The 24,032-nt window shown below is 49.1% G+C and overlaps 2 protein-coding genes across 3 annotated transcripts in view; one reads left to right on the forward strand and one right to left on the reverse strand.

Moving 5' to 3' along the window:
- Window positions 1–24,032, forward strand: part of LOC125751747 (homer protein homolog 2-like) — a 426,913-nt gene that overhangs the window by 107,454 nt on the left and 295,427 nt on the right. The window lies entirely within an intron of this gene.
- On the reverse strand, window positions 7,853–12,353 carry mex3b (mex-3 RNA binding family member B). The gene is given in 4 exon segments (XM_049030966.1): window positions 7,853–10,312; window positions 10,315–10,463; window positions 11,164–11,348; window positions 11,350–12,353. Coding segments are annotated over 4 exon segments (1,653 nt in total). The 5' UTR covers window positions 11,394–12,353; the 3' UTR covers window positions 7,853–9,037.

Raw genomic sequence — 24,032 nt, forward strand, 5'->3', positions numbered from 1 at the left:
TAGCGATGTGATGATTGGGCGACTATTAGGGGAATGCAACGAACTCACTGGAAACTGTTAGCTAAGCAAGAAAATGTAATCATTAGAGACGGCACCGTTACAATGTCCACTATCGGTATTGGGCCGAGACAGAGAGAAGCACTGGATCGGGTGGGGAGTGGGTCCGTATTTCTTCCTGTAGCGTACTGGTACAGTTTTTGCTTGAGTAATGTGACCGTTACATGTTCCGATTCTCAAACGATGCCGTTGCAGCACTAAATGCAACTGCCCCGTTAACTGAAATGTTCCCATAAAAATATCTCATTTAATGGTTAGTTGATAAAGGGGTAAAAATATCAGATGTGGTATCGGCAGATACTCAAGATGTCGACATTGGTATTGGGATTAAACCAGTAAACAATGATACTGTGTCATCTCTAGTAACTATGGATACGCTTTCAGGTGATAACAGTTCGCACAAACGTAAAATCGTACACCACGGCTAATTTAGAGTCGCAGATTAGCTTGACCGCGTGTATTTGGACTTCCGGAGGAAGCCTGTGTCTCAGAGGCAGCACAAGGAGATCATGCCAACATGCTTGGGGAGCCTGTGTTCTGCACAGAGATCTGCAGCCCCTACCGCCCACCCCCCACCAATCCAACCAACCCCGGCCACTAATACTGCGTTCCATTTACCTCAGAGGATGGAATTCATAACTGGGAATGACATCACACTCGAGTTAACTACGTTTCTTCCAGTACAGCAAGTCAGAAAGCCATTTAGCAATACCAGAGGCCAGTTTCAAAAGGCAGGATTTCATGCTTAGCCGGATAACTTGCCAGATTAAATTGACACCAGTTTAAATGGCCTTTATCTTCATTCACTGATTTAGCCCAGACTACCTTAAATCTGACAAGTTGTTCAGCTAAGCAAGAAATCCTGCTTCAAAATGGGCTCCAGTTCCAGCCCAGTTAATTGCCAGCCATTGTTAGCAATATGAGTTGATAAGCATTACGTGGTATTTTGGGTATAAAAACACCGCAGCAAGACGTCTACAGACAGCGGTTGGACAGCACTGTGTGTAAAATCGATTTTATGAGTTACTAATAAAACACAATTGCAAATAAACAGAGTAAAACTACAGCTTCAAGTTCTGTTGATAAAGGTCGGCAATTTTGAATTCTGATTCCTCTGACTTTCCGAGTAGGAATCCCAACTTCAGGGGGCGTTCCAGTTGATATTTCCGACTCAGACAAGTTCAAGTTACAAGCTCAATTGGAATGCAGCAGTTCAAGTGCTAATTTGGAACCCCTAGGTGACAGAGGTATCTGTGCCTGACATGCTGAACCCCAGTTTGATAGAGAGTCACAGTTCATGAATGTCAAAGGCTCTTCCTTTCTCGATCCAATTGGCGTTATTTCACACAAAGCCTGATGGGAATGGAAAAAATAGGTCACAGAAGAACGGTATCGCAAGGCACATAACCTGCCTGGTTCAAAAGGCACCCACTGCCTCTTAAAACGGTAAGGGGATTCCCATGGAGAAAAGGAGGCGGGAGAGAAACAGGGGCATCATTCCTCCTCATCCTTATGTTACTGCCCTCTCGGGGTGAGAGCTCTCTTAATGCTAACCTGTCATTATGCTGCTACAAGAGCATGCCATTAAGTTAATCCCAGGGGTCGCGGAGGACCCCGGCCAAGAGAGGGGGCACCGCAAACACAAACAGTGATGTACAGGAAAGCCATCGTCACGCCGACGGCGCCAACAGGCTGATCACACTCCCTGTCACAACAGAACCACAGCGAATCACAGCTCTTCTCGCAGGGAGCTGAGAGCGAATCGCATGCTTTCTTGCAATGGTTCATGCCAATTTTGTGACGCGTGGATGGCAGGCGGCCACACCTGTGTCACCAGCACCCAGATGGTGGAACCCAGGAAGGACAGCTGGGGCAGGAGTTGGAGGATACCTGCCCCCCCACCCCCACCCGATCCCCCTACCAAAAGAGGTATAGACCTCAATGACAAAAAGAGAAGAGGACCTCAGTGACAACAGGGATCCCAACTTTGGTCAGTTGGCTGGAATGAAATCTTCAATCTGAGACAAGTCTGCATTTACATGTATGTAACAGTTACTGTAAGTAACAAGGACCCGGTGGAGGTGGATTAAAATCCTTATTCACAGAGAGGATGGTAGCTGATGCCAGGGTCACACCTCACAGTCCTCTTCCTGACATCATAAAATCGGAATAGAGAATGTAGCTCAGGATCTGGAAACGTCTTTTTATGCACCACGCCTTTCGGTGTAAGTGTGCTGAGTTTTGCTGACGCTCACGGCTTTTATACACCCCGGACGCTCACTCACCAGTGTAGTTTGGACGAGCAGACGTCCTCTTCCACAGCTAAACTGATACACTTCGCAAAAAGAGCTGGGGGAGTTAAATCCTTCAAGGAAAAAAGAGAGAGATTGTGTGTGGGTCCATGTGGTCTGCCTACATGCGGCCATTGCAGCTGGTAAGGATAGTCTCAGGCTAGGTGGCTGACAGATCAGGAGCTGGGCTGTTCCTGGTTACCCCCCCCCCCCCACCCCACCCCACAGTACACACCACAGTTACCAGAACATACGTATGAAAGCACAACACAGACTGTTTATTGTCATACAGCACAGTGTGAGAAATGCAACTTCCTTACATTTTTAGCAGTAACTTACCTCCTTGTGCTTTGTCATCCAAGACAACAGATTCCTGAGTCACCATCCATTAAGTCAGGGGTGTCAAACTGCAGTCCTGGGGGGCTGGAGCCCTGTGTAGCTCAGTTCTTTCTCTGTTCCACCACAAATGATTCATCTCAAGAGCTGTGCGGTAATTAGCATAAGGAGGTGAATCAGGTGTGTTAAATGAGGGGAAACCCAAAAATGTGCAGGGCTCTGGCCCCCCAGGACTGGAGTTTGACACCCCTGCATTAAGTCCCCGAGGACAATAAAAATCTCTTATGATGAAAAGAAAAAGAGAAAATAAACCACTGTGCCTTATTTTATTTTATTTTTGTAGTAAACCATGGATTATCCACTGCTGCTAATCACCTTCCATGTTCTATTGTCCAAGGAATAGTATTACTGTCTGGAGGGATGAAAACTTAAGCGCTGAGGTGCCATCAAAGTATCAGGTAATGCAGACTTTATTCACATCTGGTTTGGTTAAGCCCGGTGGATCCCGGGTCTTTGCATTGTCAACACCGAGCTCCTTCAAAGGGAAGCGCGATTCTCCGGCGTATTGCGCGCCAGCCTGGGATCACAGCTAAAACATTTCAGCATTTCATTGATTGTGCCACTTCTAATTCAGCTCAGCGGCTCTTAACCGGTTTGGCTAAACCATGTTTGAAGCAGCGACGAGGTGAGTCTTATCAACGCAGGGCTGCTTTAAATTGGGACGTCTAATCAGCCTTGATTAATGAGCGTCAGTGATCGTCTGGGTCTGGGGGCGTGAAGCCGCAGATCGCGTGTTGGGAGCCTACAGCGAAATCCAGCCTCGGGAGGCGTTTCCACTAAACACTGCTCATTTTTTCCAGTACTGACAGCATGTACTTTGAGTCGCTCAGTGTTTCGCTCACATGTGTATTTTACAATATTTTATTATAACATATCAAGTAGCTGTTTTTCTGAAAGGTAAAACAGACCCACCTGAAAACTGAAGGATGACGTTTTCAGGTCCCTTAACCACCACACCCCCCCTCCCGATTTTCAAGCTCAACACGGCCCAATGCTGGGAATATATTTCGCAAATACAGACAGCAGACTAATGTTGGCAGTTGATGGCGTCTTGAATGTCAGGCGGATAGAGAAGGACACCTTATTGTTTTTCGATTTCCTTTGGGAGGGGGGAATTTTAGAAAAACTACAACAATTCACTGGCGAAAATGCTCTACATGAAAATTAGGCAGAAGCGCTGAAAGCCTCGAAGAAGTAAATATCTGCAACAGATGTGTGCGGCTCGCGTCTATCTGCCAAATAGCACATATAATACTTTTCAGAGTAAAAATAAAAAAATCTCTGTAGAATTATTGGACCTAGAGCAAAGAGGGAAAGAGACAAACATGTCTTTATTCGCACAGCGTCCCAGAGATCAGTCGTACTTTCTGCTAATTACCCATTCAGAGTGTCATGTCGCCCACACCGAACTTTTCCCATTGAAAATCCCCAATGAATTAGACAAGTGGATTGAGATCAAAATGCGTGTAGGAAATAAAATTACTTCGGCTCCTTTTAACTCATCCCGTTACAGTATTTCCATGTTTCCACATGCTCGGAGGAATTAAAGCATCTGCGTCCATCACAGAAATACCAGAACGGGGATTTGTGCGCATGATCATCTGATTGATGGTGCTTCATAAGGGATGGGGCTCACTAAAGCACACGGATTCCTACCGGACACTAACATTTATCTGGATCAGTTGGAACAGGCAAGGAGGGGGGTTTCTGTCTGCCAGAGGCTTTTGCTGCGTATCAGCCAGCTCTGATTCAAAGTACCGATTTGCTCGGTCAACATCGCGGCCGTTTCTCAAAATTAAACTGCCTTAGAACCGGCGTTTTTAAGGTGGAGACAAACGGGGTCATGCTGCGTGACGACGCCGTCCCTGGACCCACACGCCCGGCGAGATCGCGGGAAAAATGCGCCCCAGTGAGGCCAGTGCGGCGCGCTGGTCGCCTCTTCCAAAAATGCGATCCAGCTCAGATCATCGCCTGCTTTTCAGGACATCTGCCCGTGTGGCTGATCCAGGGACGTCCCCTGTCACCCCCAGGGGTGCTACAGCTGTAGGTTTACAGATTTCAGTTCTTTTATTTAATCAATGTCAGGACACACAAACCTAGTTCTGGAATTTAGTCCACTTGGCGAACTAAATTAATTCCTCGCTAGATCAAATACGTTGACGGATGGCGACTGATTCCTCCTCAGTTCATAAAAATGATTTCTGAAGTAGACCGCCATATACAGTCCACCCCCCCACCCCCCCAAGTGTCCAAATCCTACAGGCCTGTACTCCAGCCCTATTGCTGAGTATGGATTGTGTTCATAGAGCTGCCTTCACATTTAAGATTTTATGGACACAGCAGGGATGGTTTAAACATTTCCTTTGTAAATAAAAGGAAAAGTTAAAAACGCAGAATGCAAAGCCAGCTAAATCGGCATCTTTTCAGCTCTGGGAGACACTTGATATTGTGTTGAGGTTTTATTTTGGATATTTGGGCGTCTGGAATCCGCCAGAGTGAATTTTAGACGCTGGTTATGGGCTGTCAGCTAGGCCGGTAATTGGCCCAACAGCACAGTAGTCGTGGGTCCAAAGGCTCAAGTGTGACTCCTCTCTCTTGCTCATGTCAGTCACTGTGCCACCTCCAAAGAGACCTCTTAGGCCTGAAACGTACCGCTAATCCAGAGTATCAGCGGAATGCCAGAGATTTGGCATCTTAAAAATTCAGGTGATAGTCTGCATTTCTGCAAGAAGCTGACAAGCTGTCCTACTGTAAAAAAAAAAAAAAAAAAAAAAGATAATGGAAAATGAATACAACACCTGTAGTGCTGAGATTGGCATCCCATCCTGGGTATCTGTCGCCCTGTGCATTCTGGGATACATTTCTAGGTTCACTGTCACCCTGAACTGGATAAGCTGTCTGGAAGGTGACTGGGGGATTCACCAACTTGGTAATGTTGTATTTTATCCATTTAAAACTATAGAATGGGTGCCATATCCCAAATATAAAAATAATCACTAAGCTGTCTGCTGGTGAACACAGCTAATGCAATTTACTAAATTACAAAAGGTATGCAGCAGGACTAAAGCAAAGCTTTGTTATTTGGAACATTCTCGCTTTTAGCAAAGACAAACGTCCGGCGTTACGTGAAGTAGGAGGGCAGGCTGGTCTAAGTGAGTCTCATCCGAGGCACAAAGGCCCGGGTCAGATGTGGGAGTCGTCACGCTCACGTTTGGCTTTGAAGAGAATCATTTTTTATATTTCAATGCACATTCGCCTAAAGCCAAATGAGCTGGGTGGGACAATATACCTTGTCGTTTTATGTAGAGACCAAAATTAAATTAAACGAGTGAGACTGGCAGTTTCTTGTGCCCCCCCAAACACCAAGGTTTTCTGAAGGAGACCCTGCCTCAACGGGGAAGCAGCCACTATCATACCCACAGACCCACCACCAACAGCCAGATCCCATTTAGCTGACCTGCAGCCAAACACACCGCCCACCCCCACCCCCAATATATTAGAGGCACACCGACACATTTCCTAAGAGCTTCCCCATGTGTAACACACACCCCCCCCCCCCCCCCCCCCCCACCATGCATTCAGCCAGTGACTCCGCCAGCTTTCTCTTTAAGGGTGGAGAAACTCAGACTGCTAAAGCTCACGACCTTTCATCACACAAAATGCTAACTCTCTACAGACCAGCAGGTGGTGCAATGGTTAAAGGGACAGAATACAGGTCGGTCTGTGGAGAAACCCCAGGACAGCGTGGCCCTGCTAGTGTTGAGGATGCTGCTTATGCTTAATCACTCCAGTATAAAAGAATAAGTTAATTTGGGTATATAAAAACGTTGGCTAGGCGACAAAATAACCTTAATAATATGACCCCCCCCCAGGGGTGAAATCAAGCAAATAAACAAACCCCAATCCCAATGTGGGACACAGAAACAGTACAGAGCTGCGGTTCATTCCCTTCACAGGTATCACTGCTCCATTTCGGTCCTTCTGCAAATAAATCAGTAGGGGGCTCCTGCAAACAGCATGTGAGTCATATATGCTTATATCAACCCCCCTCCCCCCCCACCCACGACCAATCTGGAGACCCATCAGACCTCTGGCTCTATTTATCCAGATGCCAGCCAGGAAGCAATGTGTGAGAGCGCCTCCCCCAGGAAAATGCCATGCAGCGCGCCCTGTCACAGAACGGGCTCCAATTTTAACTTAGTGTAGAGTCTGGTGTAGAGACACATCATAGCCAGTCGGCTGTGTCTTAAACCAGACGGCGAGTGGCTTGCAGGCCCCGCCGATTCGCCCCTGTCTGGCGGGGGAGCTGCAGCTGGCGGACGTCGGCACACCCACCTTTGTTACCCCGGATTCCTCCCCATCCCAGTTCATGATCTGAATTCACAGAGCCTGAAGGCTGCTCTCTAAAAGCATCAGTGGGGTTTACGGCATTTTACCGCCCTTTATATCCAATAAGCAGACGTGCCTCATGCGAAGCATCACGCTACAAAGACACTCGCTGCCACACAGTTGGCATCATTCATACCTTCCATGGACTTTACACAAATCACATTTAATGGCTGGACAGAGCGTCTGCCCGGCCGTTCAGGTTTCCTCCCGCATCACAGTGGCGAAAACACGCCCAGCCTCTGCTCCCGTCCAATCAGCCGCCACCCAACACCGGTGAGGGGGGGGTCGGCTTCCCTGGGTCACCCTCCTGCACTCCCTGCGATGCTACTGATCGCTTTCAGACTGCGAGAGACCGGAAGTCGGCAAATTAAAAACATGCTGTGCAAGAAGACAACTGGGGTGTTTTATGAGGAACGCAGGTCGGGACACCCACAGGAGAGGCATCTTCGGGAAAAAAAGCCAGCCAGCCATGTCAGCTTCAGCTCAGAGGCTGTCGGAGGCGGGCGGGGGTCAGCGGGGGCCACCAATGTGCGCTCGCCCCCTTCCCCGAGAGCACCGAGAATCACATTGGCCTCTGCCTATGTCTAAAGAGACGTTAAAACCACCACAGAGCAGCCAGTTAAAGACCACAAAACACACGCCGGTCTTTCAAAAGGCGGCAGCAGATAAACACACCCAAGTGGTTTTAAAACGACACCCCTCCAATAAGAAGAGCACACTTATTTCATGTACCATTTTTATTTTATTTATATAGAAATACTTAAAAAACACAAAGTAGCACCTTAAGTTTTACCTTTTATCATGTAGAACTTTAAATGTCAGAAAAATAAAACTCTTGATACATTTTCAAATCTTGTTTCAGCAAATATAATATTAGGATTCGACCATGAGGTTTAAAGGCCCTTTATCATAAAATAAAATATACTTTGTTTTTTTAAACTTTGCTCAATAAAGTACATTTATGCTCAAGTAACTTCACCTACATATACATAAACAAGTAATAAAGAAATGTATTAAAATAGAAGTACTAAAATTATAGCGGTGGAACAGAATCCTGGAACTTCCACTGGAATCTAATTCATACAAATGTTTAGAAAGCATAAACGGTCCTTTTCCATCCGACTTAATGTTTTATACATTATGTGTTTTGTAATACTATAGAATAAAATAGGCTTTTTATTACTGAATAGAAAATATGCTGGGCACAGAGGGTTAATAGACATTTTTTTTTGCTGAACACGTAAAACCTCCGACCCAGCAGAATACTGTCTCGATGTGACACGCACACACACTGCAGTGTGTGAGTCCCCGCTCACAGCGGCGTAATATTAAAATGATACAGTGTTAGTCACCATGAGGCTGTACTAAAATGAACTCCGCTACAAAAAAAGTTCACTGAACTTAAATTAAAATATCTGTAAACATCTTTGCGATACGAAATATAATCTTTTCAAGTCAAAAAAAAAGGAATAAAATACTTTGATCTTTATTAATGTAATTAATATGGAATTATTTTCTTGTATGTTTTAGCGTGTGCACATCCCGTGTGATACATGTATTTTCCCTGCTTTCTTTAAGCTGCAGGATCACTGCGTCTTCACAGAACTCCCCCCCCCCCCCACGACGCGTACCTTGAGTGGCAGCAAGACCTCTTAAAGGTACTTGCAGACTCTGCTCGATCTGACAAACTAGGGCCTCCATTTGCTAGTATTTCTTAAGTTACGGGACATGCACACGGCCGAGCCGGAAGCTGTCCCTTTCCTGCGACGCTGCAGCTCTGGGGACACCCCGGGCCTGTATGCACGTGTGCAATACACGTACACACTCACACATACACCTATACATACGTCACGCGTCTCCACGGCGCAGGATGAGGGCACCTGCTGTCGCCGCGGCGACGCGTCTTAGGAGAAGATGCGGATGGCCTGAGTGACCGCGGAGTGGCAGACTGGACACTTGGCCTCGTTCCTCTCGCAGATGCGGTTGGCGCATTCCATGCAGAAGAGGTTGTGGCCGCAGGGCACGAGGGCGGCGATGACCTCACTCTCGAAGCACACGGAGCAGTCCCGGCTGCCCTTGCGGCTGGTGCCCGACGAGGAGCTGGAGGAGGAGGAGGAGGAGGAGGAGTCCGAGGGCAGCCCCGGCAGGTGGCCGCCGGCGAGGCAGGCCAGCCCGTTGGAGAGGCCGGAGCTGGAGTAGGCGGGGAAGCTCAGGGCTCCTCCCCCAGGGTCGCTGCGCACGCGACGAGCCAGGGGATGGTCCGCCCCCCCACCAACATGATGCAGAGGCGGGGATAGCCGGGGTTGGGCCGTCCCACCATTGCCCCTTCGTTGGCTCCCTGGTATTCCATTGGCGTTGGCAGAAGTGCCGCTGGCGAAGACAGCGGGGGCAGAGCCTCCTCCGGGGGCCACACTGCGGTCAAACCCGGACCAGATCAGGCCTGGCGGTGTAGGCGTGGGGTCGAAGGCCGAAGGCGACTCGTAAGACAGCTCATTGCAATCAGGGGAAATGACATCACTCCCATAGACAAATCCATTGGTGGTGATGTTGGCATTGTTGTTGTTGTTGTTGTTGTTGTTGTTATTGTTGTTGCCGTTGTTGGAGGCGCTGTAGCTCAGCGCTGGGCTCGGGGGGCTGTAGTCGGCCAACCTGGAGCCACCGCCACCGTTCCCAAAGTAAGAGTCCGTAGAGGCACTCCCCAGCGAGCTGGAGCTGTCGTTGCGGTAGTTGGAGAAGGGTTTGCGGCCGGAGGTGGGGGTCACGCCGGGGGTGGCCTTACTCCAGAGGCTGGCGTGACCGTGCAGCTCGAAGCCCACATCGGTGCCGTTGGCGTGGAAGTCGTTGTCTTCAGCGAGCTCGACCAGGCCGCCGGTGCGCACGGCGATGTGGGCCTCGATCTCCTCCCGCGCCCGGTCCACGTTCTCAGGCATGCCCGTCACCTCGAAGACCGGCTCCTTGTCGCGGCTCGGGGTCACGATGTAGGTGTGTGTATGCTGCTGGATGCGCTTGATGGTGGCCCCCTTGGGTCCCACCACCAGCCCCACCACCCGGTAGGGAACCCGCACCTGGATGGTGGTCTGGCCCGGCAGGTTGGGCGGTCCTGGAACCGTGCCGCCCCCGTTCATGCTGCTGTTCTTGTTCCGGGAGGCCCGGATCATGGAGAAGTGCTCTGCAGCAGAATGGAGAAGTGCTCTGCAGCAGAGATGATCTCCCTTCTGGCCATCGCTACGTCTTCTCTCCTGCCTGTCACAACAAAGACTGGTTCCTCCCCACGGACTGGAGTCTTGATATAGGTGTTGGTCTTTGCTCTCAGTGCTTTGATTTTACAACCTATGTGTAAAAAATAAATAAGGAGAATATAACGTAAGATTACTGGAGAACACAATATATACCGCTGAAACTGAAGTAAACAGTGCTGTCGAAAGGAGAGAGGTTAGACCCCTTGTACAGATTTGCTAATTCGCACATATTTGCACAGGGCAAATTAAAACCACATGCTCCAGTATCTGGCCGTACAGCAGCCCGATTCACCCGCACCTCTCCGAAAACAACAGGGGAAAGCCATCTCTCCACGGGTCACTACCATCATCTACGTGACCGCCGTGACAAAAAAAAAACAGGTACTTGTCTCAGGTGAGCCGGGATGGCGTTTAAAACCGCATTAAAATTGCACTCACTGAATATATGCAGTTTCATGCGCGGTGCGTGCAGAGAGAACAAAACAACAAAGCCCAACAAGGCTTCGGGGAGCCCCATCCCTGCTGCTATGCTTAAGGTGTATGAAACGGGGCGGCAAAACACTCAGAAACTGCGGATTTTGGGTGGCATCTCGCCGCCCCGCCTGCAGCTTCCGCAAAAGCCTTTGTGTTTGCGGAGTGCGGCGCTCAACGAGGGCTCCCACCCAGCATAAATTCAGGCGTCTGCACGCTCACTATTACACCTCCAAAGCCTTGCACCGAAAAGAAGGAAATCAAAAGCAAAACGGACGACCAAAAGTAGACGAGTAAATTAAATCAATCCATGCACGCACCTTGCCTGCCCACGATCTCGGCTACGTGCTCCGAACTGGGCACCGGGACGCACTCGGTCATGTTGACGCTCTTCTTCCTCGGCTCGCTGTCATACAGGGAGCTGTCATCGCTGTCCAAGCCGAGCAGGGAGAGCTGATCCAGTGCTATCTGCAGGGCTCTTTGGTCATCCAGGGCGTCCCCGCTGATTGCCACCACTCCGCTCCATGTCGGCGAAAAGCGAGCTTGGCATCTTGAGATATTTCTGCAGTCTCAGACAAAGAGGGGTTGGAGAAGGAAAAAAAACTAAAGAAGGAGGGTAGGACTGGTAAGGCAGCCCGGGGTGGGTGGGGGGGGACCGTATTCAAACCGGTCGTACAAATCAGTGCCTCTCTGCTGGCACTCAGCAGTCAGTGCAATCCAGCTTCCCCCACCCCAGCAAAAAAATAAATAATAAATAAGGCGGACGGTCTCGGAAGCCCGCTCCCAAATTTCTGCGGACGTGCGGATCGCTGGTCGAGGACTTTAAATTGGTGGGATGCCGGCGGTGGCAGCGCCCCTCCCCGGCTCACTCAGCGCTTTTCTGTTCGCCCGTCTGACTCGCCGCAGCCAGACAGAGCTGCCGAGGGATATGCGCGGGTGACGTCAGGGGCTGGGACGGGACGGTGCGGCGCTGCGCCCTATTTGCATACCGGCGGTCCATTGGTCAGTGGCGGCGCTGGGGCGGGGCCTCGAGGGCTCGCTGCCTTAAATTCGCTTCTCTCCTTTGTTGTCTAGTCGCGCAGTAATCGGAGGCCTTAATTCATTGTTCATTAAAGCCGGCCAGCCGCTTATGGTGGTGGGACGGGGTGGGGGGGGCATTGGTTCAATTCTCTATTTGTGTCGAGATCAACCTCGGGCTAAGAAGTCGTCACGCTTGCCTCGCGTTTTTTTCCTTTAAATCACATTATGCCCAGTGTACCTATAGCTGTATTTCATGCAAACAAGACCAGTACAGGTTAAAAACCTAAGGGCAGAAATACATTTGGACTACTTATATATTAGTATTAGCCGAATAGGAGCTGCTTATTTTAATACAGGACATAAGTTCTACATTCATGATTTGCTGCCAATTATTTCGATATTAAGAAACATGATTTGTACAATATCCAGGATCGATTAAATTATCACTCTGCCTCCCGGATTTTTCGTCAAAACGAACAATACATTTCTATTTAGTTGTTTAGGCTTCCACCGAAGACACTAATATTAAAATTCTAATCCCATCCTAAAATAGACTATATGACTTAATGATTCTATGAACACAACCCAAGTTCTGTTTACTTGCATTAATCAGATATAGACTTATCTCTTTATAAGAAGGGAAAAAGGGGTAAGTTAAGCAGCTGCACGGAGAGCCCAGACGCCCAGACATGCTGCTAAAACATTGTCATCGTTTTACCAATTACTGCGAGCAAACACGGACACCGGCAGCCAGTCGCATGAAATGCACTTGATTCATGCAGAAATGAGAGCTTCTGAAACGATTCGGTGGTAAATAACAGACAGAAACCCGATGACATGTACGCAGCTTTTTTCTTTGCTTTCTTTCTTGCACCTAACCCCCCCCCCCCTCCTCCCAACGGCACCCCCACCCAGCGTTCCTCATCCGCTTGAAAGGATTTACAGGTAATTGTGGATTTGAAATTGTGCTCATTTCCTCAGGACGTTTATTCAGTTAGACAGTAGGCAGTCGAGTGACAACGCATCTGATCTGAAGAAACACTAAATAAGGAACCGGTATCACTGAATACATTTCAGGAAATGTGTCTGAAACAGCGAATGCGAGATATTCGGGGGCCCCGACAATGAACAACAGAGCTGAAACCCAAAAATGAAACCAAACGAAAATACAAGGTTGCAGAAAAAGTGCCTTTTAATGGCTACACATCTGTAGCTGTGAGGGAAAATGAAACGTGTTTCGGGGCTGAGGGAGAAAGCGTCATTTTCTAGAGCAGAACCGACGTTTAACGGGCTGTGTGTTTTTTTTTTTAATACCAATGTTTATTTTTGGACAAATTTCCAACTGTGGCACAAAGAGCGCCCTTTATATTATTTTTACATAAAGGTCTGGACAATAATGACAATTATGATTAATTTCAGACATCTTTTGCACGTTTTTAAAAGGTATATATGCAGTTATAAAATAATACTGTTATTAGTAGCAGGATTAGTATTAAACAGCAGTGGTACTTATTACTACTAATATTTGTACTAAGAGGTGTTATCAAAATTGATCTTAATTAATTGATGATGATGATAATAATAAGGCCTGCTGGCTGTTGGTTTTCATTATATTTTGTACTGGATGGAGAGGTCAGTACTGGTACATGAGAGGCACTGATGGAGTTAAGGTTTTTCCAAAAACCGCTACATTTTAAAGACAAATCTATCCTTTGTGGACGTGGTGTCTGTGTGGGTGTGGGTGTTGGTGTGTGTGTGGGGGGGGGGGGGGGGGGGGGGCGAATGCGCATCTTCTACACAAAAGACATCTCAACCCAATTCAGAGCCATTTAAACGGAAAGCAGTGGCCTTGTCACTTAAGATCTACGCTACAATACATATGCTAATATTAACGGCCCAGGACAGCAGACCGCGAGGTGGATCCCGCTGCACTCTGTTTTCCATTTCAGCTCCCAATGTCCGCAAAGCTTCACCACTGCCCTACATTTTCCCTTTAGTGTTAAATTTGAAAAAAAAATGTCAGTGTTTACTAATCAATTGGGATGATTTATTTGGTGACATTTATGGTAAAATTAGCCTGAAAATGTACCATTAAGGAAACCGTTTAGAATTTGTGTAGATAATGACTTCTGCAAGAGTAAGAAATCACCACGGACTGAACCCGAATATTATTCCCGGCCGTCCTCAGCCGTACCCTGTGGACCGGTTCCCGTTCAGGAAGACTAGCGCAGTGCCTTTCTAATAGCAAACTCAGCAGCCGAGCTGCCAATGCAAGCAGACACATGCATAGGAACATGTTGGAGGAGCTTCACTTGGAAAAGAAGCAATGATAAGACCATATGCTGTTCCATCCATCCATCCATTTTCCATAGCTGCTTATCTGGTACAGGGTGAGCCTGGAGTTTATCCCAGGAGGCAGAGGGCACAACGTAGGGGACACTGTGGACAGGCTGCTAATCCATCACACGCATGCACACGCACATGCACACACACACACACACACACAGTCCATGTATTCATATCTTTGAGAAGACTCTAGATTCATTTCTATGGGAAAAACTCTAATCCCAACATCGACAACCTTAACCCCTAACCCAGCACTAACCTTAACCATAAGTAACCAAACAAAATACAAGACTTTGGAAATCTTTTAGCTTTTTGATTCCTTTCGCAGATTTTTATAAAATACATGGATTCTTCTTTTTTTTGGTTATCCTTGTGGGGACCGAAAAAAATGTCCCCCCAAGGTAAAAAGTTACTGGTTTTTATTACATTTGGGAGGGGAGGGGAGACATACAGAAGAGCGGAGCTTTGAACCCCCGCCGGCGGGGGTGTGAGGCTACAGTACTGCCCCCTCAGTCACCACATTTATGCTTATTTATTTAGCAGCAGCTTTTGTCCAAAGCAACATACAAGTGAGGATTAGAGATCACTGGAGATTAGGGCCCAACGGTGAAATCACTGCCAGTTACAGGAACCAACAACTGTCTGCACACAGCCACACACTCCTAACCCACACACCACTCTTACTTCCACTATCCTATAATGCTTTCATGCTGCTGGTTATAAGTACGCACAGCTGCTACTAATGATCCACCCAGCAGCGGGATTACGGCTGTCAGGTTCTGACCACGCAGCCCCGTGTCAAACGGGCCGTAATCCCAGCTCTGTCTGGATCTGATAGACGTGGGAAGTGCGTTGAACGGACCAGTCACCGCGTGAAGCAGGACAATCCCATCAGCCCCTCTTTGGCAGGTGGGTAAACTCTCTTGACCCAAGCAGGCGCAGGTTTGTGGCCTTTATAAGTCCTCCTTTGTTGTATAATGACATCTGGCTTATGTAAGTTTTTCTGCTTCAAAATAATTGTTGACCCCAGATCTGGAGCATCCCCCCCTGTCAGACATGCTGGATATCAGCGAAAATGGAACAATCCGGAACACGTTCATCTTACTACCAGTCGTTTTGTAATCTGACGACTCTCCCCAGTCCTTCATTATGTTTTCCTGCTAAGACCTTTGTTGTAATACTAATTTTCTGCACAAACAATCTGCCTAATTCACACACACCCAACATTCAATAGTTGAGACAGTGCAGACTCTTAAGAACAGCTACTGTTCCATTTCTAAACTGCACTGTGGTTCTGCATTGAGCCACAAATTAGTCAGTGAAATTTTTTCAAGGCCAGAAATGCGTTACACATAAAAGCACCAATCTTCACAAAGGAAACCCGTTTTTTTATTGCTTAACCGAAGCAGGCTAATCATTTTATATTACTTGCAGTTGTGATAATGTTTTGTGGCTCAGAGAATTATTATGCAAACCAGTAAATGTTTCAGGTTTTTTTTTTTTAACACTAGAGGCAAAAAGGCAATTATCTAAGGGCTCACTGCAATTATATAGTTTTGACCTTTAAGTTGAAGACTGGGGCTTGTCCTTTGGAGTGGGTTTTCCCTCCACGCAGAGTGAAACGTGGCTTCGTTTGTTCTTCTGTTTCTCTCCAGAGTAACCTGATATAGCTGTTTACTCATTAACTTTAACTCATTATTACCTTATTAATATCAGCCAGACACCCCTCACTATCGACTGTATTCCAGGAATTCCTCTGCCTTTTTCAAACCGCTTTAATGACATCCACATTAAAACTATATAAATCAATAAAGCGTTCCCAAAGAAAATAGACGCACTCATAAAAGGTATCCGGTTTTTACTAGATGTGACAGTTTGCTTGATATAAACACTATGATGCATAGGAGAAAGAGCGTGTTCTGGGTTAAAAGTATTATAACTCAGAGGGAAGACAGTGGAAGATACTGAGAAGCAGAAAAGCCCCCTTTCTGTGTCCTGCATTGTGGTGAACAGTAAATTAGTGACTAGTAACGCAGTAATGGTGCCATTTATCCCTGCTGATACATGTTAGAGTCACACACACTTACAATTCAGCTGACACGCGTTCGCTACATTATAAATGCTGATTGATGGTCCGAGGTCTGCGTTCTTTGCGTGAATGTGCAGGTCAGGTTTTCCACGGTGATTAAAGCAACCGAAACAAGCTGAAAGGCAACTCCAGCACCCAGCTCCTCCACCCCCACCCCCCTCCGAGAACAATTCTTTACACATTCTCTGCTTCTCCACCCGACTTACACTTGGCAAAGACCAGACGGACGTCCTGGACCCTGCACGCGCTTCCTTCACGTGACAGTTGTGAAGCTGCCCTGCTCGGCCAGCACTAATTAGCAGGATTTTGGTCGCGAGGGGGAACAAAGCCCCTGTATTTTCCCGCCGTAGCTCCGCACTGCCACCCGGCTCGCTGGGATCACGCAAGCTGAACGTCGTCCCTCTGATTCTGTTGGAGTGCTTTTCTTGGTTCCCATTTTAATATCACCGGAAGCTGACGTCGACACACCATTCTCCTCCACCGAGTGGCACAGCGGTGGAACGATAATGGCGCCTTTCCCCTGTTTCATGGCTTTTCATTGTCCTTCCGAATACATTCGTTTCCCTGCATGCTGCTGCTCCTTTGTGTCGATATTCTCCTTCTTGGGACACTTGTGTGACAAAGGGCCAGGCAGCTCTATTAGTCTCGCAATAGAACACAGAGCCTCAGATTGTTTTTACCAATGCGGAGCTGCTGCTTGGTTGCGTCTTGGTTTCATTGGCCAGAAGGGGGCGCAGTGGTTAAGACCGCAGACTCGTTACTTGTCAGTTGATAGGACTCTAGCATAAGTCCTGTTTAAATGTTGCACCGTTATAAATTGGAAATGTTTTCTTTGCTTTGGATTAATTTGGCAGCCAAGGAGTAACCCCTCCCCTGCCCCCCAACACCCGTAATGGATATTTTCTGTTTAGAATTAGAAACTGACCAGCTGCTCAGATGAGATTACTAGCTCGCTTCTTTAATGACAGGAAGAGCAGCTTAGCTTGGCGTGACCCAGACGTGCCGGTCGGCTGCCAGGCCGGGGAGGGCAGGGGGTGGGGGGTGGGTTTATGGTCCTGCTTTTGCAGTCTGTGCCATGCACCCAGAGGAGTCCAGAAGCGTGGGGTCTGGGGCTAAGCCTCCACTGAGCTGCTCGACTGATGCGGCAGACACAGACAGCCCGCCGGCTCGGGGCACGGGGAGCCCTGCGATCTGAGACGCCTCCCCCCCCCACGACGCAGAAAAAACAAGCAGTGTCAAAGTGCACCTCCTCCCGTCTGGCCCGGGAGTGAACAAACAAGGATACAATTATGCGGCATCCTTTAATTAATAAGGCCTGTCAGCAGCTGTCATTTCTGTGGCGGACAAAGCGCAGAGGCGCCCTGGATGGTCGGCGGGTCGCCTCACGAAGGACTCGGCAAACATGACCGATTCTGTGTCCTGTCGCCCGTCAGGGGCACAGAGAACACAGGGCACGAACGCAGAATGGAGTGTAAACACTGATAAGTGTAAACATTTAATATATAACTGAAGTGTAATTTACACTACACATCCCCTCCAGTTATACTCATTCTAATTCACACTATAGATCTCCTCCAGTCATACTCATTCTAATTCACACTAATTTACACTTATTCACACTATAGATCCCTTCCAGTTATACTCACTCTACTTTACACTAAAGATCCTCTCCAGTTCTGCTCATTCTAATTCACACTTATTCACACTATAGATTCTCTCCAGTTATACAGTCCAAGATGTCAGCAATGGAGAATGGCCACACAGCAACCATGGGAGGAGCAGCCATCCCACAATGCATTGCATTCCTTCTGTGGAATTCACAGGACATCCATCAGCTGCCCCTTGAAGCTCATAATCTGCCTTCCCTTGTTGGGCTGGGCCCCCGACTGTGGCCTGGGGTGGGGGGCAGACTTCAGCTCATGGCTGAATAAACAAGCAGAATATTTAATTAACTTACCGATCAATCAGCTAATTGATCGGGAGCAGTTCACAAGGAAAAGGCAGCTTGTGAACCTGGAGGTTCCTCATTGAGGCGGTTCAGTGCTCAAATGCTGTCTGCCTGACAGTCCCTGTAATGTCACCAAGCTCTGAAGCCCGCCAAGGGCCTGTAATCGAAAGCAATAGCACGTTCCTCAGGGCTCTAACAAGCCGCGGGGCACCCCCTCTCCAAAATGGCAGTGCTGCGAGAGCCCAAGAGGGACAGAGATGAAGAAGCGGCATGCAGTAAGACTGCAAGATGAGACGCAGAAGCCCTGAACAGCCAGGCAGAAGCCATATGGTCGCTGAAAGACACATGGGTTTGGAACTGATCTACATATGGAGCAGGACGTTATTTACCTTTCAACTGCTCCCTACATCCCCAGGGACAAATGCTGCCCCCCACCCCCTATTGACACCTCACCTTCAGACATGGATTCTTCTTTTTTTGGTGTGGGGGGTTTGTGAAGAGGAACCCAAAAATTTGAAAGTTCTGAAAGTTCCACTCAACGACAGACAGGAGGCCTAAGTCAGCATTTTCACAGTGTCTCCTGTGGCCAAGCTTGGCTTACAGTGAGGCAGGGCAACACTGGCCTGTGTCAGGGAGCCTGTGTCAGAGAGCCTGCGTCAGGGAACCCGCATCTGGGAGCCCGCGTCAGAGAGCCCGTGTCAGGAAGCCTGTGTCAGGAAAGCTGCGTCAGCGAGCCTGTGTCAGGGAGCCCATGTGAGGGAGCCCGTGTCAGAGAGCCTGGGTCAGGAAATCTGCGTCAGCAAGCCTGTGTCAGGGAGCCTGTGTCAGGGAGCCTGTGTCAGAATGCCTGTGTCAGAATGCCTGTGTCAGGGAGCCCGTGTCCAGCTGTTACTGGTGGTTGGACAACAAGACGCTTAGCTGGTGGGAGGGAATATAAAACCAGAAGCTGCGTGTGGTTTCCTGCCGATGGTGGCCAAGCCTCATCCCTGTGTGAAATGTTTCAGATCCAGAATTTGGAAATCATTATTATTAGTATGGTAATCGCTTATTATTATGCAGCAATTTAGATTTGGGAGGAAAAAAATATTGAATACCATCCCACTAAACAAAAAGCATAAAAACACAAAGAAGAGGGAAAAAAGACTCGTACTGCTGCTGGAAATAAAAAATCAGGATCATTTCATTATTTTCCATGTATTGAGAATGTGAAAGCACACTGCTGAAAGCACACCGCTGAATGCACACCGCAGAAAGCACACCGCTGAACGCACACCGCAGAAAACACACCGCTGAACGCACACCGCAGAAAACACACCGCTGAAAGCACACCGCAGAAAGCACACCGCTGAACGCACACCGCAGAAAACACACCGCTGAAAGCACACCGCTGAAAGCACACCGCTGTTATCCACTCTGAAACCCATGTTTTTATGTGGATCAGTTGCTCAGCTGATTGTTTCTGCTTGACAAGTTGAGTTTAGTTTATTCGCATACCTGACACCTATTTACCAGACAAGAAAAAAGCATGAGGTGATTCGGTTTGGTCGTTAATGAAAGTATCACAGCTACTTCTGGTTAGTTTAAGGTTGATTTTACCGTCAACATTAAAGCTGAATTGTACCCGAGTCTGTTTGGGATCCCTGACACTGTGACCGGTGAGAGGGCCAGGCGGCCACTTCAGCACCAGCATGTGCCGATATGGGGACAACGAGCCAAACGCAACACAAATCTGGCAGCAACAACCGGGGCAGAGTTACCAGGCAGAAACCCGATGTGGGGGTCGAAGGTCACCGGCTGGCTTTGCGTCATGGACCCCCCACTCCCACCACGGCACCACATTCAGCATCCAGTTCCGGCGAGTGCAGAACTGGGTCAGCTGCTAAAATTAACCATGCACCCCCCACCCCCCACCCCAGACGCACATTGCCATTCAGCAGTGGCTGGCTGTCGCAGTGACTAATTTCGACAGTTGGTGGTGGGGGGGGGCTTCTTTGCCGTGCATGAGGAAAAGAAAACAAGCCTGGAGTTTAGGGGAAAGCAGCGCTGTGAGGCTTGGCTGCCCCCCCCGTTCTGGGGTGCATCGGTTTACATTTCTGACTCCAAGCTGCATCGATTGGCTAGCTGGCAGGCTACCAGATCCGGCGGATTGCAGCTACCACGTATCCCAGTGTGAGGGTCTGAGCGTAGCCGATTAACCCCCCCCCCCCCCCCCCCATGCACCGCCCTGTGTTTCCCACCAACCTCTAATCCCTCAAACACACACTAATCCCAAAACTCTCATGGATTGTTTTAAAACAGCCTCTATGTGGACCAGCTGGGACAGAAATCACCATGGAGATTAAGGATCACTTGTGGCCTGAAGAGGGATGAAATGGGCTGAAGTGGCCTGAAGAGGGGTGGAGTGGGCTGAAGCTGGCCGAAATGGGCTGATGAGGGATGAAGTGGGCTGAAGCTGGTGGAAGGTGACCAAAGAGAGATGCAGTGGACTGAGACCAGCTGAAGTGGACCTATGTGGTCTGAAGCAGGCAGAATCAGGCCAAAGTGTATCGCAGTGAGGCAGAGTGAACTGAAGTGGGCGTGAGGAATAGAACACTTCTCTGATTAAAAGGTCTCATCGAATTCATTTGACACCCCTGGAGGGTGTAGCCCATCAGCTGGTTAACGACAGACTGAGCCCCCAAGATTGGGGGGGGGGGGGTATTTTCAGCCTCATGGGTTTGCAGTGAGTTCTGTGGCTGCCGCTCTGACATTTCACAGATGTGTCTGAGTCTGAACTGAAGAGATAAAGGGGGGCAAAGGTCATGCAGGAGTCACAGAAGTTCTGGGTAACATGCAGCCTGGCTGGCCAGCAGGGAGTTTCGGGGGAGGGGATGGGGGCGCCGACCATTTCTGGCAGGAGACCCAGTCTTACAGCCAGTAGATAGGCACTTCTGTTCAGTGAGAATGGAGGGAAAGGGGGCTGAATGGGATGATTAGCAGCTACAGCACATTGCATCCCCTCCCCAGCTAGTAGCCTGGGTCCTCATTGACCGCGCCCCCCATCCCCTCTCTCTGCCCTGCAGGTGCGTCTCCATACCGACCCTGTTACATGCAGCAATAATTTAGTCGGGAATGTAACAGCGCAGATAAGCGTTTTATCGCCCTCCTCGTTAAACCGGGAGGTGTGACAAGGAGGGCAACGGGGCGAGGGTGGCACAAGGGAACCAGGAACATTCAAATTCATTTAAAAAACTTTTTAAAAAGCTCGGTGGAAGATGGAAGAGAGAGATGTTGACCCACGTGGCTGATGGAGGACGAAACGGAATGGGGAGAGGTGGGGGGGTCTCTGGGTACAGGACAGAAAGGCGTTACGAGAGTCGGTGAGTGTAGCCTGGGGCGTAGCGAGCAGGGATGGCAGAGACAAAACAAGTGGGGCAAGGAAAGGGTTAAGCGAAGTACTAGAGAAGTTAACCAATCACCTGCTAATCAGTCTTTGCAGGGTTCGACCAAACGGATCATTAGTGGAGCGCACAAGTGGAACTTTTTCCCCAGTTTCCTCAGCAGCAGAAACACCCAAGTCATGAATTTGGGATGGAGCACAACCCCCCCCCCCCCCCCCCCCCCCCCCCCGACGTCCACCAACGGCTAAACTCCACGTGAGGATGGCGCCCCCTGCAGCTGCACCAGGGAGAGACGCCCCACTCTGTCACAGCCCCGCTCAGGAACCACTGGCACGTCACACGGCGCGAGCTGCAGGCCCTGTGCTGAGAAGGAGGCCGGAAGAGTCGCGAACTGAGAGTCACGCAGTTCAGAGCATGGAAGGGCCAATGACGGCTCTAATGCAAGTGGGCAGCCGCGCCAGGACCCTCTGACCATGAGACCCCTCCTCCCGTTCCAGGACTCAACGCGGCTAATTTTTATGGAACAACAGGGAAGAAAATAAATCAATCTGTCCAACTGCTCGTCAACAGCCTGAACACACTGTACCAGGCCTCAAAGCCCGACAGAGATCGACGGAGATATTAGCGGCGGTCCGACCGACGCAGGGCTCGGTAATGACACGCGTGTCTGTGGCACTGTCAGCGTGACTCAGAGAGCGAGTGGGGGCACCGCTCCCTAAATGGCGAGACGTGCGTCCCCACTAACACTCTGAGCGAGCGCCTGTTTCTATGCGTGCTGATTGTCAAGTAGGTGCGCAACATACACCCCGCTTCACGCCATGGGCCGTGTTCCCCCCTGCTAGATGCTGCCTTTGAAAACGCCCCCCCCCCTTTTGTGAAGAGGTGCATTATGAATGCGCGACAGCCGCTAATAATCCAAGGTCACAGTCCAGTGCTCCCCCCCCCCGCTGTCACACAGACACTCTATATTCAGAGCACACGGCACAGAACCTGCACCCCCCACTACTACAGGCTACTGGGGGGATATGGATTTGGGGGGGGGGGGGCGGGGGAGGTCAGTTCAGGCATCATATTCAACTCAAGCTGCAGACCCAGACTGATAAACTGGAGGAAAACCACACTGCACAGGTTGAGGTTTTTACACAATCCAAGCAACACCACAGGTCAGCTCTGCTGAAACACGCCCAAGTTCACAGGCAACACCCAGCTCTCAGCATACAGGCCACTGGAATGTACCACCGGGCCGACGGAGCCCACAGAACACAGGACCGGCACTGGGAACACTGGAGGTCCCAACGAGCGGCGGCGGAAGAGTCGACACCACCTCAGACTTCAAGGTTTTTATCTGCAAAAAAAGCAGCAAGCCTTTGGAAATGGGGAACCTGGGAACCAGAAGGAGAAATACAGGAGACCCCAGTTAGGGTGGGGGTGGGCCGAGTGGGGGTGGGCCAGGTGGGACCGGCATGAAGAGATGAGGAGTCTGGGGGAATCGCACAATGGCGTGGTGAGAGCAAGCAACTACGGAGGACGTCTCCATGCTGGCGCGGGAAACAATGTTCACACAAAGCCCACGAGTAATTAGGTTTTACTATTTAAACGAGCCTCTTGAACTGTTTGGGGGAGGGAGGGGCAAATTACTTCCGCATGCAAAAAAAATGCAGCCTGCCGAATATTCATAATGGTCTTTGAAATGGACATTGTGGCCTCAATGTTTTTTTTTTTTTTTTTTTTTGGGGGGGGGGGGGTGGGGTTTCTGATATTAATTCCAACTCGAACTCACAGCTAAACCTTTCTTTAAAAGCACTGGCAGTTAAGCTGTCTGGTTTAAAAACAAAACAAAACATACATATACAATAAAAAAAGTAAGTGGGACGGCATCCGCGGCACAACTCGCCACATACACCGAGGACTTAAAAGACAAAGTGCAGCGTGAGTTAAGATGGAAAATATTTTTCCTTTCGGACCACGTAATTGGCCGTGGTCGGGGGGAGTGATTTATCTCACTCGCGAAGGCATTAATCTGAGCTCTGGCAATCTCAGTTGCACAATTACGTCGAAGGCTTGAGCACTGCAAACAAATTGATTTCAGATTAGCCGAAAGCAGGAGGTGATCAAAGTGAGAACGAGGGAACCGACCCACCCCAACAGGGTCCCGAAGCCCAAATCGAACGAGTCGACCAATAGGCTCACACTGTAATCCTCTGGGGGAAAGCAAGGAGAACCCACAGTCCACAGCGGCCTGTCCTTGGACTGTGGATCTTTCGGACCTTTTGGAACTTTAAGGAGACACGGCTGGAGGGGGAGAGAGAGAGAGAGAGAAGGAGGGGGAGAGAGAGCTGATGTTGCTGATGTACGATTATTAGAAAGGAAGAATGTTTCTAATAGCTGACTGTTCACACTTTAGAT

Source organism: Brienomyrus brachyistius, chromosome 11 (genome assembly GCF_023856365.1).
Source record: "Brienomyrus brachyistius isolate T26 chromosome 11, BBRACH_0.4, whole genome shotgun sequence".
Lineage (NCBI taxonomy): Eukaryota > Metazoa > Chordata > Actinopteri > Osteoglossiformes > Mormyridae > Brienomyrus > Brienomyrus brachyistius.